Here is a 16,319-nt window from a genome sequence, read left to right as displayed (position 1 = left end):
GTGAAAAAGATGTGCCAGATGGCCAGTCTGATCCCTGTGAGAACTGAGGAGATCTGAGGGGGAAGCAGTAAGCAGCAGGAATTGTAACTGTGAGATGTGTTATGAGAGGGCTGGAGCTGGAACAAATGATAAGGAAAAAGAGTTATGGAGAAAGTAAGTCACCAGAAACTATGAGGAAGAGGAAAAGAGACTGATAGGGAGAAACCAGTCAGTGGGCAGTGAGAAGAGAGGACATACCTGGCATGTATAGGTAGAGCACACTGGTGAGAATCCCAGCTGATTTCCCAGGCCAAAGCCCTAGAGTTGCTATGTTTCCTAGAATTGTTGAGTTCCCACATCCATGACCCCTTTCCTGTAGTTGTTCTGACTCTTCTTGAGGCAATATGGTTGCCTTTTCCAGTTAGCCTGTCATCACTGGAGTTACTAGAGGAAATTGCTGTATTTTGGGGGATGACTTGGAAGAGATGGGCTGCATATTACTCAGGTTATCTTGCATCAACTTTCTCAGGACCACACTAGTGATGGGATCAGACATCTCAATGCTTGAGGCCCATTCTGTGGTGGCTGAGGGCATATGCTCTGTATAGCACTGATGAAGGACAGGGTGTCCATATATTACCATCATGGATGCATGCCTGTGTGGAGGCCCTCTGCTTCCAAAGGGAAGAGGGTAGGGGGATTGCTCTGAACAAGACCAAGGATGACCTGTTGCCATCTTTTCAACCACATGTATCCTTTCTTTCCAATCAGACAAGAGTTGGTCCCAAGATCAGAGACCACATGCACGACTTTTGTAGATATTTGTGCCCAAAAGTATTGAATCATTTATTGACAGTTAGTGAGGAGGGCCTGGAAGGACATGAAACTAAATGCTCAGCCATGTGAGGAAGGTCAGTGATGACCCTGAACTGTCTTGAACAGTACTTCCCCCCAAACTCATGTCCACCCAGGATCTCAGAATGTGACTTTATTTGGAAATATGTTCTTTGCAGATGTCATTAGTTAAAATGAGGTCATACTGGATAAGGGTGGGCCCTAATCCAGTGACTGATGTCCTTATAAGAAAAGAAAACAGAGTCACACACAAGAGAAGGCAGGACAACAGGCAGAAACTGGAGTGATGCAGCTCTAAGTTAACAAAGTCAGAAGACCAGCAAGGAACAATTCTTTCCTAGAATCTTCAGAGGGAGCATGGGCCTACCAACACCTTGATTTTGGCATTCTTGCCTGCAGAACTGTGAGAGAAAAAATTTTTGTGTTTTTTTCAGCCATCCAATTTGTGGTGTTTTGCTATGACAGCTTTAGGAAATAAATATAGCCCCAACGCATTTTTCTACTAGTGATATAATGCTGTGACACCCACTTTGGTGTGTTGATGAATCTGATGGGTGTGAGCTCAGAGATACAACACAGGGGCTCCCCCAAACAAATAAGCTAATGAAATGTCAGATGTCTCCTCCATATGGAAAATGATGGCAAAATAATCTAGTAAATGCTACCATTTTCTTATATGCAGAGTATATCATGTGAAATGCCAGGCTGGATAAAGCAGAAAATGGAATTAAGATTGCTGGGAGAAATATCAATAACCTCAGATATGCAGATGATACCACCTTTATGGCAGAAAGTGAAGAAGAACTAAAGAGCCTCTTGATAAAAGTGAAGAGGAAAGTGAAAAAGTTGGCTTAAAACTCAACACTCAGGAAACTAAGATCATGATATCTGGTCCCATCACTTCATGGCAAATGGATGGGGAAACAATGGAAACAGTAAGAAACTTTATTTTGGGGGGCTCCAAAATCACTCCAGATGGTGACTGCAGCCATGAAATTAAAAGATGCTTGCTCCTTGGAAGAAAACTATGACAAACCTAGATGGCATATTAAAAAGTAGAGACATTACTTTGCTGATACAGGTCCGTCTAGTCAAAGCTATGGTTTTTCCAGTAGTAATGTATGGATGTGAGAGTTGGACTATAAAGAAAGCTGAGTGCCAAAGAATTGATGCTTTTGAACTGTGGTGTTAGAGAAGACTTGAGAGTCCCTTGGACTGCAAGGAGATCCAACCAGTCCATCCTAAAGGAGATCAGTCCTGAGTGTTCATTGGAAGGACTGATGTTGAAGCTGAAACTCCAATACTTTGGCCACCTGATGCGAAGAGCTGACTCATTTGAAAAGACCCTGATGCCAGGAAAGATTGAGGGCAGGAGGAGAAGGGGATGACAGAGGATGAGATGGTTGGATGGCATCACCACTCAATAGACATGAGTTTCAGCAGTTGGTGATGGACAGGGAAGTCTGGCATGCTGCAGTCCATGGGGTCGTAAAGAGTCAGACACAACTGAGTGACTGAACTGAACTGAACCATTTTCATATGTGGACATTTTGTAGGTAAGAGCTCTGATGTAAGAGTTTAAAATGTGACTTTATCGACCAAGGGGCTTCCCAGGTGGTGCTAGGGGTAAAGAACTTGCCTGCCAATGCAGGCGATGTAAGAGACATAGGTTTGATTTCTGGGTCAGGAAGATCCCCTGGAGGAGGACATGGCAATCCACTCCAGTATTCTTGCCTGGAGAATCCCATGGACAAAGGAGCCTGATGGGCTACAGTCCACTGTGTTGCAAAGAGTTGGACATGACTGAAGCGATTTGTCACAGCACAGCACAGTGCATATCAACCAAATGAAGAATTTGGCTGAGAGTATGAATGTAGGGAAGAGACCTCTTTTCAGTGGTCAGGTTTTCACTCCTGGCAACAACAGCTAAAGGGATAGAGCTATGTATTTTTGCGCAAAGAGGCAGGAAACATCTGGATAAATGAATTAGCACAAAGTTTGATCCAGAAATGAAAAGCAGAAGCTGTGGGACACAGGGGTCTGTGATTACAATTGCCAGAAGCAAAGGGGTTCCTTCCTTTCCAGCCTGATTAAGAACCCAAATAAGTCAGCACTGGGTTCTATATTCAGCATCTACCACCACCCAGGCATGGTGCTGGGTGCCTTATTATTTAATGTCACATTTGAAATTCTTACATCAGAGGTCTTACTTACAAAATGTCCACACATGAAAATGGCAGCATTTACTAGATTTTTTAGGCCATTGTTTTTCATATGGAGGAGACCATCTGACATTAATTAATCCTCATTTACTCCTCACAATCACCCTTTAACATAGGTGTTGTGAGAAGCCCAAGGCAATTCTGCTGAGTCATCAAGATTATTTACTCACCCTAATTTCTGCAGCCAACACTATGGCAAGGAGAGCAGGAGCTAAAATATAAAATAAAATACCTGGCCCTGGCCCACAGTAAATTTGTAATAAAAATAATTCCTTTGTTGAATAAATTTGTTCCAGAAAATAAATATATTTCATTCAACCGTTACTATTCAACTTTGGAACTTGTTCCTGGCAAGTCAGAATTTAAAAGAACTCAGAATACATCTATATTTTATGCATTGGATTAAACAGGGGGCAATTTTTTTTTTTTTTTTGGCAAGGAGAGAGAAGTAAATGACATCTCAGTGTTCCACAAAACAAACTTTCTTAAAAACTGTTTTAAGCTTCTGTGATTAAATTAAACCAAAAACTGAGTGTACACAAAAGGGAAAGAATGTAAATATCAGAAGGGCATTTTTTTAGTTGTTTTAATTATGAACTCGACAGAGGATGAGATGGCTGGATGGCATCACTGACTCGATGGATGTGAATCTGAGTGAACTCCGGGAGCTGGTGATGGACAGGGAGGCCTGGCGTGCTATGATTCATGGGGTCGCAAAGAGTCGGACACAACTGAGTGACTGAACTGAACTGAACTGAATTATGAACTCACCCAAAACTTCCATTTCTTTCCTTCACAAAACCAAATTAATATTGGATGTCAAGTAGATAAATTAAGAAGTTAAGGTCTGAGTTTATCTCTCCCTACAACACGTGACTGTAAGTATCTTGTAATAAAGTTCTATGAAGCTGATGCAAAGAATCTCAGAATCACTAGATCTGAGTTAATAGTACTTGAGTTGTTAGTAAACTCTAAACAGAATCAGATGAAGAATATGTTGAGAGGTTGGCACCCTGGATAGGAAGCGAAGAGATCAAAGAAATAGTCCTAGCTGATAACCACCACATGATTGGGATGAATTAACTCTTCTTTTCATGGACCTGTTCCTGAATCAGAAAGCTGAAAAATCCAATGTCTGCTCTTCCATAACTCAGTAGGATTATATAAGACTGTCAGGATACATTACTAGATATAAAGGAAGTTAAAGTCTTAGTGAGAAAGAAAACATAGAGTATATGTTCTGAGGACACATGGGGAAGAAAAGTTCTTTGCACTGGTGTTAAAAAATCTCTAAAATTCTATAAACTCATTCATGTTATTTGCAAACCAGTTTGGAGTGAAATCAGAGTAGATTGCTATTTACTCACATTTTAATCATTTTTTTCTCATAACTTCCTCTTTGTATGTTACTTACACTCAGAATAATAGCTGGGAGTTTCCTGCTCTGAGTACAGGTTTCAGGATATTCTTTTGATTCAGGAAAATGGATGTAATATGGTTAGCTGACATGTGTTCAAAGATAAAAAGAACAGAAAGATGTTCCAAACGATTAAACAAGTTGCTCTCTTGACTTTCCTTAGCCAAAGAAGGAAACCGTTATCAAGAAAACAATCCCCTCCACCCCACGCCGCATGGTTCATGAATACCCTCTTAAATCATGTATCAGTAGTAAGCAGAGAGTGTTTTGGAGTCCCAGGGGACAGTAACAGCATCGTTGCCCAGATCTCAGCAAACCCAGTGTAGCCGTTTCTGAGATGCTGTCCAGAGAAAACCCAGGAGGGAGGGAAATAAAAAATTACAGGAATTTTTTTTGGCCCTAATTAATTTGCTTGCTTTGATTTCTGACAAGGAAAGAAATAAAAGGGTCATTTCATCTATCCAGACCTCAATAAATAGAATTTTAAATCCAGGTAAAAATGAAAGGGAAGAAAAGAGAAGGAAAGTATCTGAAATATAATTCTTTGAATACTTGATCCCCATATGAGAGGCAGAATAATAGCCTCCCAAAGATGCCTGTGTCCTAATCCCTGGAGACTGAGACTATGTTAAGTTACATGACAAATGAATTAAGATTGTTAATTGGCTGAATTTGAGATATGGAGGTTATCATAGATTAACCGGTTAGGCCCAGTGTAATCACAAGAGTCCTTAAAAGTGGAAGAAGTATAGATGATCTTGTTTGCAAAGCAGATAGAGACACAGACGTAGAAAATAAATGTATGGACAGCAAGGGGAAAGGGGGGGAGGAATTGGGAGATTGTGATTGACACATATACACTGTTGATACTATTTACAAAATAGATAACTAATGAGAACCTACTGTACAGCTCAGGGAACTCTACTCAATGCCCTGTAGTAACCTAAAAAGGAAGGAAACACCACAAAGGGGATATATGTGTATGTATGGGCTTCCTGGGTGGTTCAGTGGTAAAGAATCCTGCCAAGCAGGAGACACCGGTTCGATCTCTGGGTCAAGAAGATCCCCTGGAAAAGGAAATGGCAACCCACTCCAGTATTCTTACCTGGGAAATCCCATTAACAGAGGAGCCTGGTGGGTTACAGTCCATGAGGTTGCAAAAGAGTCAGGCACTACTTAGCAACTAACCAACATGTATACGTATAGCTAATTTCACTTTGCTATACAGCAGAAACTAACACACATTGTGAAACAATTATACTCCAATAGGGAAGAGAAATAGAAGAGATGGTCTGAGTGATGTGAAGTGAGAAGAACTCAACACACTGTTTCTGGTATTAAAGATGGAGAAAGATACCATGAGTGGAGGAATGTGGCTGGCCCTTGTAAACTGGAAAAGGCAGTGAAATATTCTCTCCTAAAGCCTCCAGAAAGGAAGGCAGACACCTTGATTTTAGCCTGGTGAGACTATGTTCTACTTCTGACCTATAGAACTATAAGATAATAAATTTGTGCTATTCTAAGCTGCCATGCTTGTGGTAATTTGTTATGACAATGACAGCAAATAAATCTGAGTCAAAATTTAGAGTATTTCACAGCAAAACCAGCTGTATATTAATTATGCCCCAGCCCCAGTGAGATCACACAGTCTTAGAGGACGGTTTGCCTAGCATGCCTGGGTCTGGCCTGCTTGGGATTAACTCTAATGCCAGAGTTGAGATGACCCAGTCCCCAGCACTCCCTCTTTTGATATTTTTCTTTAAGCACATGGATTAAGGAATATACAGTATATGCTCGTTGGACCTCATCTTGGATCTGTGATGTAAAATGAGGTTAGATGTTCACTCAGGATTCATTTTCAAAGCAATTTTCACAGAGAAAATAAAGCTAAAGAAGGAAAAGCCCTTAATATTTTAATAGTGCCATGAGTGAGAAAATAAATAACTCCTTTAGCACTTTCTCCTGCCCAATATGCTCTGATCCTTGAGTTCCTGCTTTTTCCAGAGTGTGGATCAGTTTCAACATTTGGGACTCCAAGAACCACAACCCAAGATTCCTAAAAATGCAGAGGTGCTGCTTGGAATCCCATAGCACATGTGTGCTGACCAATTTAGGTCACTTTGCCCAGAGTCAAATTCCTTCCCCACAGATCAGTTCTCTAACTTTGCCACAGTACCTCTTACCTTTGTAGGATTGTGTCTGTCTTTGGTTAAAATGTCCCAACACTTGCTACAGAACATACCGGACATCCAGTGACTGCTGCCAGGTCCATGGCCAACTCACAGGACTTGATCAAATCCTCCATCATGGCCAAAGCCTGTTGTAGGTCGGCTAAGAAGGCTGAATCCTTGGTCCTCTTTGGCCCGTTCTGTGGAAACCAAATGCCTTGTTGGAAATCAAAAGGTAAACCATCTACCAAGTAAAGAAAGAAAACAGGACAGAGATAAGGAGCTGTGGATCCAGCCAGCAGGAAGTGACTGAGAAGGTAGGTATATCAACCTGTTTCCTTGCTTCCAAAGGTGGCTAATGATATTTGCTGGTTTAACTATCTCTCTCTCTGTCTCTCTCTCTCTCACACACACATACAAGCAAAATCACTGACTACATTTTCTGCACACTATACTAATGAAGAATGAAGTTCATAGAATCACGGACATCATATTCTGGATATTTAAGAGATATCCTGAGCTTTTGTAAAGCATGAAAACTGCAGCCCTTTAAAAAGGCTGCTCTCCCGTTTACTCCCTTATCCCTCAGGGCCAATTGAAAAGTACAGCTTGAGTATCATATTCCTGTATTTAATGTGATAGTCTTTTCCTACAGATAAAACCATACTTAAAACCATTCCAGAGGAAGATATCTGTATAGAGGCAAAGAATAGGCTACCATGTGGAGATTTACTAATGATTTACATGTAAACACCACAATGGCGGCATTTGCCACACTGAATCTCCCCATTTTCTGTCACCATTAAAGATGTCAAAGAGGTAAGCCAATGTGATCTGTACCTTCCAAACACCATGAAGACTCAGAATTTAGGGGAAAAAGCTAATTTAAGAGACCAACGAACGTTCCAGTGATTACTATTGTGACACTTAGGACATGTTAGGGATGGTTGTTTCAGTTTGAAAGTCTTTTGCTTAGTATCTCTGTATTTTATTCCCCTGCTACCTAGCAGGGGACAGCATATTTATCTGTTTTCTGGTAAATAGAAACAGAAAGACTTTGCTTTTGTCCATTTTTAAAAACCACAACAATTTCCACAACAAAGACTAGAGGGCTCTTTGCTGCTCCCCACATAAAGCCCGCTTCTTCTTGTCCTCTCCTGTACGACATAAGCAAAGGTCTGTGTGTTTTTTTAATCTCTGCTTAAACACTGAAGATTAGCATCTTTGAATCAGAGATATGAATGACAGGGCTGATGAATGGAGTGGAGCATGCTGCCTCCACTGAGCAACATGCCATGGATTCTTACTTTCTCACTCATGGTAAATACGCTCCAGGTCCTGGTGAAAAACAACAGACTCTCACCTGAATTTATCATGTCATTAACAAAGGATTAAAAGTCCTTACACCAGGCATCTCCCTCTTTACTAAACATTTGAAACTCAACTTGCTTTCAGAGACTCGATGGCTCCTAGTCTCTCTCCTTCCCACTAACCCTCCTCCCACAAGCATGCTGTGGGGCTAATTTTGTGTGATGTAGGACTCTTCCAGTTCCAGTTCAGTTGCTCAGTCATGTCCGACTCTTTGCGACGCCACAAATCGCACCATGCCAGGCCTCCCTGTCCATCACCAACTCCCGGAATTTACTCAGACTCACGTCCATCGAGTTGGTGATGCCATACAGCCATCTCATCCTGTCGTCCCCTTCTCCTCCTGCCCCCAATCCCTCCCAGCATCAGAGTCTTTTCCAATGAGTCATCTCTTCACATGAGGTGGCCAAAGTATTGGAGTTTCAGCTTCAACATCAGTCCTTTCAATGAAAACCAGGACTGATCTCCTTCAGAATGGACTGGTTGGATCTCCTTGCAGTCAAAGGGACTCTCACGAGTCTTCTCGAACACTACAGTTCAAAAGCATCAAATCTTCAGCGCTCAGCTTTCTTCACAGTCCAACTCTCACATCCATACATGACCACAGGAAAAACCATAGCCTTGACTAGACTGACCTTTGTTGGCAAAGTAGTGTCTCTGCTTTTCAATATGCTGTTTTAGGTTGGTTATAACTTTCCTTCCAAGGAAAGTTAATTTCATGGCTCCAATCATCATCTGCAGTGATTTTGGAGCCCCCCAAAATAAAGTCTGTCACTGTTTCCCCATCTATTTCCCATGAAGTGATGGCACCAAATGCCATGATCTTCGTTTTCTGAATGTTGAGCTTTAAGCCAACTTTTTCACTCTCCTCTTTCACTTTCATCAAGAGGTTTTTTAGTTCCTCTTCACTTTCTGCCATAAAAGTGGTGTCATCTGCATATGTGAGGTTATTGATATTTCTCCCAGCAATCTTGATTTCAGCTGTGCTTCTTCCAGCCCAGTATTTCTCATAACATACTCTGCATCAAGTTAAATAAGCAGGGTGACAATATACGGCTTTGATGTACTCCTTTTCCTGTTTGGAACCAGTCTGTTGTTCCATGTCCAGTTCTAATTGTTGCTTCCTGATCTGCATATAGGTTTCTCAAGAGGCAGGTCAGGTGGTCTGGTATTCCCATCTATTTCAGAATTTTCTACAGTTTGTTGTGATCCACACAGTCAAAGGTTTTGGCATAGTCAATAAAGGACTCTTACAAATGTTACTAAACCTCTTTAAATTCTTACCGACATTATTGAAAGTGAAAGTGAAGTCTCTCAGTTCAGTTCAGTTCAGTCGCTCAGTCATGTCCGACTCTTTGCAGCCCCATGAATTGCAGCATGCCAGGTCTCCCTGTCCATTACCAACTCCCAGAGTTAACTCAGACTCACGTCCATCGAGTCAGTGATGCCATCCAGCCATCTCATCCTCTGTTGTCCCCTTCTTCTCCTGCCCCTAATCCCTCCCAGCATCAAAGTCTTTTCCAATGAGTCAACTGTTTGCATGAGGTGGCCAAAGTACTGGAGTTTCAGCCCCAGCATCATTCCTTTCAAAGAAATCCCAGGGCTGATCTCCTTCAGAATGGACTGGTTGGATCTCCTTGCAGTCCAAGGGACACTAAGACTCTTCTCCAACACCACAGTTCAAAAGCATCAATTCTTCAGCGCTCAGCCTTCTTCACAGTCCAACTCTCACATCCATACATGACTACTGGAAACACCATAGCCTTGACTAGATGGACCTTAGTGGGCAAAGTAATGTCTCTGCTTTTCAATATGCTATCTAGGTTGGTCATAACTTTTCTTCCAAGGAGTAAATGTCTTTTAATTTCATGACTGCTATCACCATCTGCAGTGATTTTGGAGCCCCCCAAAATAAAGTCTGACACTGTTTCCACTGTTTTCCCACCTATTTCCCATGAAGTGATGGGACCGGATGCCATGATCTTCGTTTTCTGAATGCTGAGCTTTAAGCCAACTTTTTCACTCTCCTCTTTTACTTTCATCAAGAGGCTTTTTAGTTCCTCTTCACTTTCTGCCATAAGGGGGGTGTCACCTGCATATCTGAGGTGATTGATATTTCTCCCGGCAATCTTGATTCCAGCTTGTGTTTCTTCCAGTCCAGTGTTTCTCATGATGTACTCTGCATAGAAGTTAAATAAGCAGGGTGACAATATACAGCCTTGATGTACTCCTTTTCCTATTTGGAACCAGTCTGTTGTTCCATGTCCAGTTCTAACTGTTGCTTCCTGACCTGCATACAGATTTCTCAAGAGGCAGGTCAGGTGGTCTGCTATTCCCATCTCTTTCAGAATTTTCCTCAGTTTATTGTGATGCACACAGTCAAAGGCTTTGGCATAGTCAATAAAGCAGAAATAGATGTTTTTCTGGAACACTCTTGCTTTTTCCATGATCCAGCAGATGTTGGCAATTTGATCTCTGGTTCCTCTGCCCCTTCTAAAACCAGCTTGAACATCAGGAAGTTCATGGTTCACATATTACTGAAGCCTGGCTTGGAGAATTTTGAGCATTACTTTGCTAGTGTGTGAGATGAGTACAATTGTGCGGTAGTTTGAGCATTCTTTGACATTGCCTTTTTTGGGGATTGGAGTGAAAACTGACCTTTTCCAGTCCTGTGGCCACTGCTGAGTTTTCCAAATTTGCTGACATATTGAGTGCAGCACATTCACAGCATCATCTTTCAGGATTTGAAATAGCTCAACTGGAATTCCATCACCTCCACTAGCTTTGTTCGTAGTGATGTTTTCTAAGGCCCACTTGACTTCACATTCCAGGATGTCTGGCTCTAGATGAGTGATCACACCATTGTGATTATCCGGGTTGTGAAGATCTTTTTTGTACAGTTCTTCTCTGTATTCTTGCCATCTCTTCTTAATATCTTCTGCTTCTGTTAGGTCCATATCATTTCTGTCCTTTATCGAGCCCATCTTTGCGTAGATAGAGTGCCTGATGAACTATGGAATGAGGTTCATGACATTGTACAGGAGACAGGGATCAAGACCATCCCCATGGAAAAGAAATGCAAAAAAGCAAAATGGCTGTCTGGGGAAGCCTTACAAATAGCTGTGAAAAGAAGAGAAGTGAAGTTGCTCAGTCATGTCCAATTCTTTGCGACCCCATGGACTGTAGCCCACCAGGCTACTCCATCCATGGAATTTTCTAGGGAAGAGTACTGCAGTGGGTTGCCATTTCCTTCTCCAGGGGATCTTCCCAACCCAGGGATCGAACCTGGGTCTCCTGCATTATGGGCAGACACTTTACTGAAACCTAGGCTAGCTCTACTTGCTCCAGGCTATAAAAGTATTACCTATCTTGAGCTTCTTTTAATCTTAAGCCATCCTCACAACACCTTTTGACCAGGGAGGGCATGGAAATGACTACTCCTTGAGACATATGCCTCATGTTTTTCTTTTTATATCAGAATTTCATCCTAGGGGAAAAATAAACAAACAAACAAAAAACCAGTTGCAAGCCACAAGTTTCTTCCCATACTGTGTGACCATCACTTCTTCCAAGAGAAACTTGGTTGTCTTAGAATTCACACACACACACACACACACACACATTTGGAAGGGAATAAGGCATAATGTATATAGGTTTACTAAGGAGTACGAAGAAGTAAATGTAAATCATTCATAATCCTACCATGCAGGAAAACAACTGTAGGGTTTTGTTTTTTTATTTTATTTTATTTTTAATTGGAGGATAATTACTTTACAATATTGCGCTGGTTTCTGCTATCCATCAACATGAATCAGCCATAGGTATACATATGTCCCCTTCCTGTTGAACCTCCCTCACATCCCATCCCACTGCTTTTGGCAGGAATCCAAATAGATACATCCACTATGGAGAACAGTATGGAGATTCCTTAAAAAATTAGGAATAAAACTACCATATGACCCAACAATCCCACTACTGGGCATATATCATTAAAAAAAAACATAATTGAAAAGGACACATGTACCCCAGTGTTCATTACAGCACTATTTACAATAGCCAGTACATGGAATTTTATTATATTTACTTCCAGGTTTTACATATGCATTTCACACTTTCACTTACTTTTGTATTCCTGTGAAACATTTTTATGTAGAAGAAAGAAAGTATATTACCACTTTTGCTATTACAAATCCCCACTTTGAAATTGTCTTTAGTTTTTTTGTTTTTTCCTGACTATGAATTATGAGGTGAATATTATTTTAGAAAATTTACACAATAAAGATCATACACTAAGAAAACAAAATTACCATAAGTCCTTCCATGTACAGACAAATGCCATTAGCTTCCCTGGTAGCTCAGACCATAAAGAATATGCCTACATTGTGGGAGACCAGGGTTCGACTCCCAGTTTGGGAAGATGCCCTGGAGGAGGGAATGCAACCCACTCCAGTATTCTTGCCTGGAGAATTCTATGGACAGAGGAGCCTGGAAGGCTATAGTCCCATGGGGGTCGCAAACAGACACGACTGAGCGACTAATATTCACTTCATTAGCAGTTAGTAAATAAAATAATATTTAATTTCCAGTACCTTAGCCGAACCTCCTTCTAGATGACTTGGGTCCATCTCCAAATCCTCAGGTGACTCAAAATCCAGCAGCTCCTGCATTAACCCAAAAGCCTTATTGAAAATTAAAAAGTCAAATGCCAACTTAATCTATTGTGCAAACAATCGCCAGCCAATGCTAAACTGAGGATGTATATAAATTTGTCTGTTTGTCACAAGTAAGAGGGGAAAAGTAAATGGAATATTCAGCACAAAGTTCTTTCCACAAACATAGAATCACACTGGACACACTATTTTGTAGCTTGCTTTTTTTCAGCAACTTATTATGAACATTTCCCTACAACAACATATATTTTTTAAACATGTTTTTAAATTGTGGCAGAGTATTGCATACTATGGGCTTCTCAGGTGGTGCTAGTGGTAAAGAACCCATCTGCCAATGCAAGAGATGCAAGAGACTCAGGTTTGACCCCTAGTTGGGAAGATCCCCTGGAGTAGGAAATGGCAACCTGTTTCAGTAATCTTGCCTGGCATTTTCATGGACAGAGGAGCCTGGTGGGCTACAGTTCTTGGAGTCGCAAAGAGTTGGACATGACGGAGCAAATGAGCACAAGCAGAAAGGATTGCATGCTATAGCTGAATCATAATTGATTGATTCCCCTCTACTGTTAAATATTTATGTTAAATAATTTTTTACTACAATAAGTCTTTACACTTTTCTTAAGTATAAATACCTAGAAGTTGAATTGTTAATGTTAAGAGTTGTGATACATGTTTCCAAGTTCTTTAGAGAAGGACTATGTCTCCATCAGCCATATGTGAAAAATTTTTTCACCATCCCATAGCCTACTTGGAGTATTACTATTTAATCAGAAAGCTTTGCCAGCCAAATCATCAGAGCAATCCCACCTCACTGCTGTTTTGAATTTGAATTTCTCAAGTAATTAGTGAGGTAGAACTCTCAAAAAAAATGTTTGCTAATAGCGTTTATTCTTTTGTAAGCTGCCTAGCTCCTTTGTTTATTTATTTTGTTTTTAATTTCAGCTTTATTGATGCATACTTGACATATAAAATTGTTAGGTATTTACAGTGTGTCTTTTTTTAAGAGATTTATACACAGTTTTAATGAAAATTTTGAGAATAACAATGTCTATCACTTAACCATGAATCAGACAGAGACTTTTCATGACATAAAGGAGATAGAAATGACAAACTCTGAAAAGGAAGGGAAAAAAAAACACTTCAGGCTAGTGCTTTGTGACAGTCAGAGGGAGGAAGCAGCTTATAGCCAACAGAGAAGCTAAGGTGGTAAGATGTTTTGAATGACTAAAATGAAAGAAGCTGAAAACATCCTTAGCCATGAATTTATGTCCTAAGTTGCTTTAGTTGTGTCCGACTCTTTGTGATGCTATGGACTGTAGCCCGCCAGGCTCCTCTGTCCATGGGATTCCCCAGGCAAGAATACTGAAGTGGATTGCCATTTCCTCCTCCAGGGTACAGCGTGTCTTGTAGTGATTTGACACGTGTATATACTGTGAAAGGATTCCCCCACCTAGTTAAATGACACATCTATCATTTCATTTCTCTTTTCAGTATGAACATTTAAATCCTACGCTCTTGTCACATTTCAATTATACAATACAGTCTTATCAACTATAGTCACTACGTTTTACATTAGAATTTCAGGCCTTATTCATCCTTTTATTTATTTTTTAATTGGAGGAAAACTCTGTTAGTTTCTGCTGTGAATCAGCCATAATTATATATATTAACTATATAATTAATGAAATACAATAATATAATATCATTATATATGTGTGTGCGCATATATATATATATATATATATAATTAGCAAAGGGTACAAACTTTTATTTAGGAGATGAATAAGAACTGAGAAAGTAGCATTGACATTATCCTGTATAGAACAGATAGCTAGTGGGAAGCTGCTATATATTAAACACAGGTAGCCCAAACTGGTGCTCCGTGACCATATATCGTGGTATATTATAATAGCCGTCCATCCCCTCCCTCCCCTTCCTCCTATCCCACCCCTCCAGGTGGTCACAGAGTGCCAGTCTGGACTCCCTGTGTTATTAATATATAGCAGCCTCCCACTAGCTATCTGTTTCACACAGTATAGTGTATGTATGTCAGTGCTACTTTCTCAATTCCATATTCATCTCCTAAGTAAAGTTTATACCCTTCACCTATTAATTCTTTTTTTAAACAGTGGCCTATTTATGACATGAGTTGGATTACATAGGAAACCAGCACTACCACTTATTCTAGATCATCTTTCTTGCAATAAGCTAAACTTACTGTAAACAAATAATGTACCATTTTGCAAACCATATTTTTTTAAAACAAAATCCAAGCAAGGAAAATTCTCTACATTAAATTTGATAGTTTCCATACATCACTTAGCCTGTTTGACAGAAATAATGAGCTCATCTCTGCTAATCTTCTAGATTTCTCATATATGTGTTAAGATACAGTATTTGTTTTTTCTTTCTGACTTTCTTCACTCTGTAGAGACTCTTCACTGTAGAACTCCAGTTTTGTTCCTTGACATATATACACTACCATGTGTAAAATAGATAGCTAATGGGAATCTGCCATAAAGCACAGGTGGCTCAGCTCAGGGCTCTGTGATGACCTAGATGGGTGGGATAGGGGTGGGGTGGAGGAAGGTACAAGAGGGAGGGGACATATGTGTAGGTATAGCAGATTTACTTCATCGTATAGCAGAAATGAACACAACATTGTAAAATGATTGTACTTCAGTTTAAAAAATTAGGTAATAGCAAAAGCAAACAAACAAAAAATCATGAGCTCAATGAAAGTGAGTTCTATTTTCCTTAATGCATCTATCTTTAATATATGCTGGGCTTCCCTGGTGGCTCAGCTAGTAAAGAATCTGCCTGCCAATACAGGAGGCACAAGAGATGTGGGTTTGATTCCTGGGTCAGGAAGATTCCCTGGAGAAGGAAATGGCAGTCCACTCCAGTATCCTTGTCTGGAAAATTCCATGGACAGAGGAGCCTGGCTGGCTACAGTCCATGTGTTCACAGAGTCGGACACAACTGAGCACACATGCCTAATGTGTGCTGATAAATAATGTATTTATAGTATCTAATCAACTTGCTATGACATAGACATTACGTACATTATGTACTCTGTCTTGACTTTTAATTTCATAACATCTCAGAAAAAGGTATTAAGCATTTCATAGATGCTTGTTTTTTGTTTTTTTATTGTTAATTTCTTTTTTAAAAGAAATTAATTTAAAAAAGAGCAAGAAATGTTCAAAAGAAAAAAAATTAAGTTAAAAAAAGAAAGACAATACAGAATTCCATTCATTTACTGCATTTAAGTCAAAGTCTAGGCTTTCTGGGTAATATATAACTGTTTGGCATGAAGCATGGATGAATGTGATTCCTTGTACATATGAACTGGAAGCTGAGTTATCTATCCTCCCACCCCCTACCACACACCAATAAATAATGAGAGTATAAATACATGAATCCCAACCTGGGAACTGGAAGCATAGGAAATTCACAGCTATCATTGATTCTGCAGCAATGATAAAGTTATCCCTTGCCTTGTAGACGATGGACTTTTAAAAGAAGGTTTTATGAGCATTTGAACAGACTGCATCGTCTCTGGTACATATACACATATATATTTAAAGTCATATGTCTGTGACCACCTAGAGGGTGGGACGGGATGCGAGGTGGGAGAGGT

General features: G+C 40.2%; 1 protein-coding gene across 1 annotated transcript in view; it reads right to left on the bottom strand.

The window, feature by feature from the left end:
- The window catches only part of MCF2L2 (MCF.2 cell line derived transforming sequence-like 2), a 280,069-nt gene that overhangs the window by 37,992 nt on the left and 225,758 nt on the right, over positions 1-16,319 (bottom strand). Inside the window, exons 21-22 of the mRNA XM_069594515.1 lie at positions 12,599-12,670; positions 6,716-6,841 (exon numbers count right to left, since the gene is read on the bottom strand). Coding sequence (XP_069450616.1) covers positions 6,716-6,841; positions 12,599-12,670 — 198 coding nt within the window. The remainder of the gene's footprint in view (positions 1-6,715; positions 6,842-12,598; positions 12,671-16,319) is intronic.

Source organism: Ovis canadensis, chromosome 1 (genome assembly GCF_042477335.2).
Source record: "Ovis canadensis isolate MfBH-ARS-UI-01 breed Bighorn chromosome 1, ARS-UI_OviCan_v2, whole genome shotgun sequence".
Classification (NCBI taxonomy): domain Eukaryota; kingdom Metazoa; phylum Chordata; class Mammalia; order Artiodactyla; family Bovidae; genus Ovis; species Ovis canadensis.
This window is presented reverse-complemented; position numbering and strand designations above follow the sequence as displayed.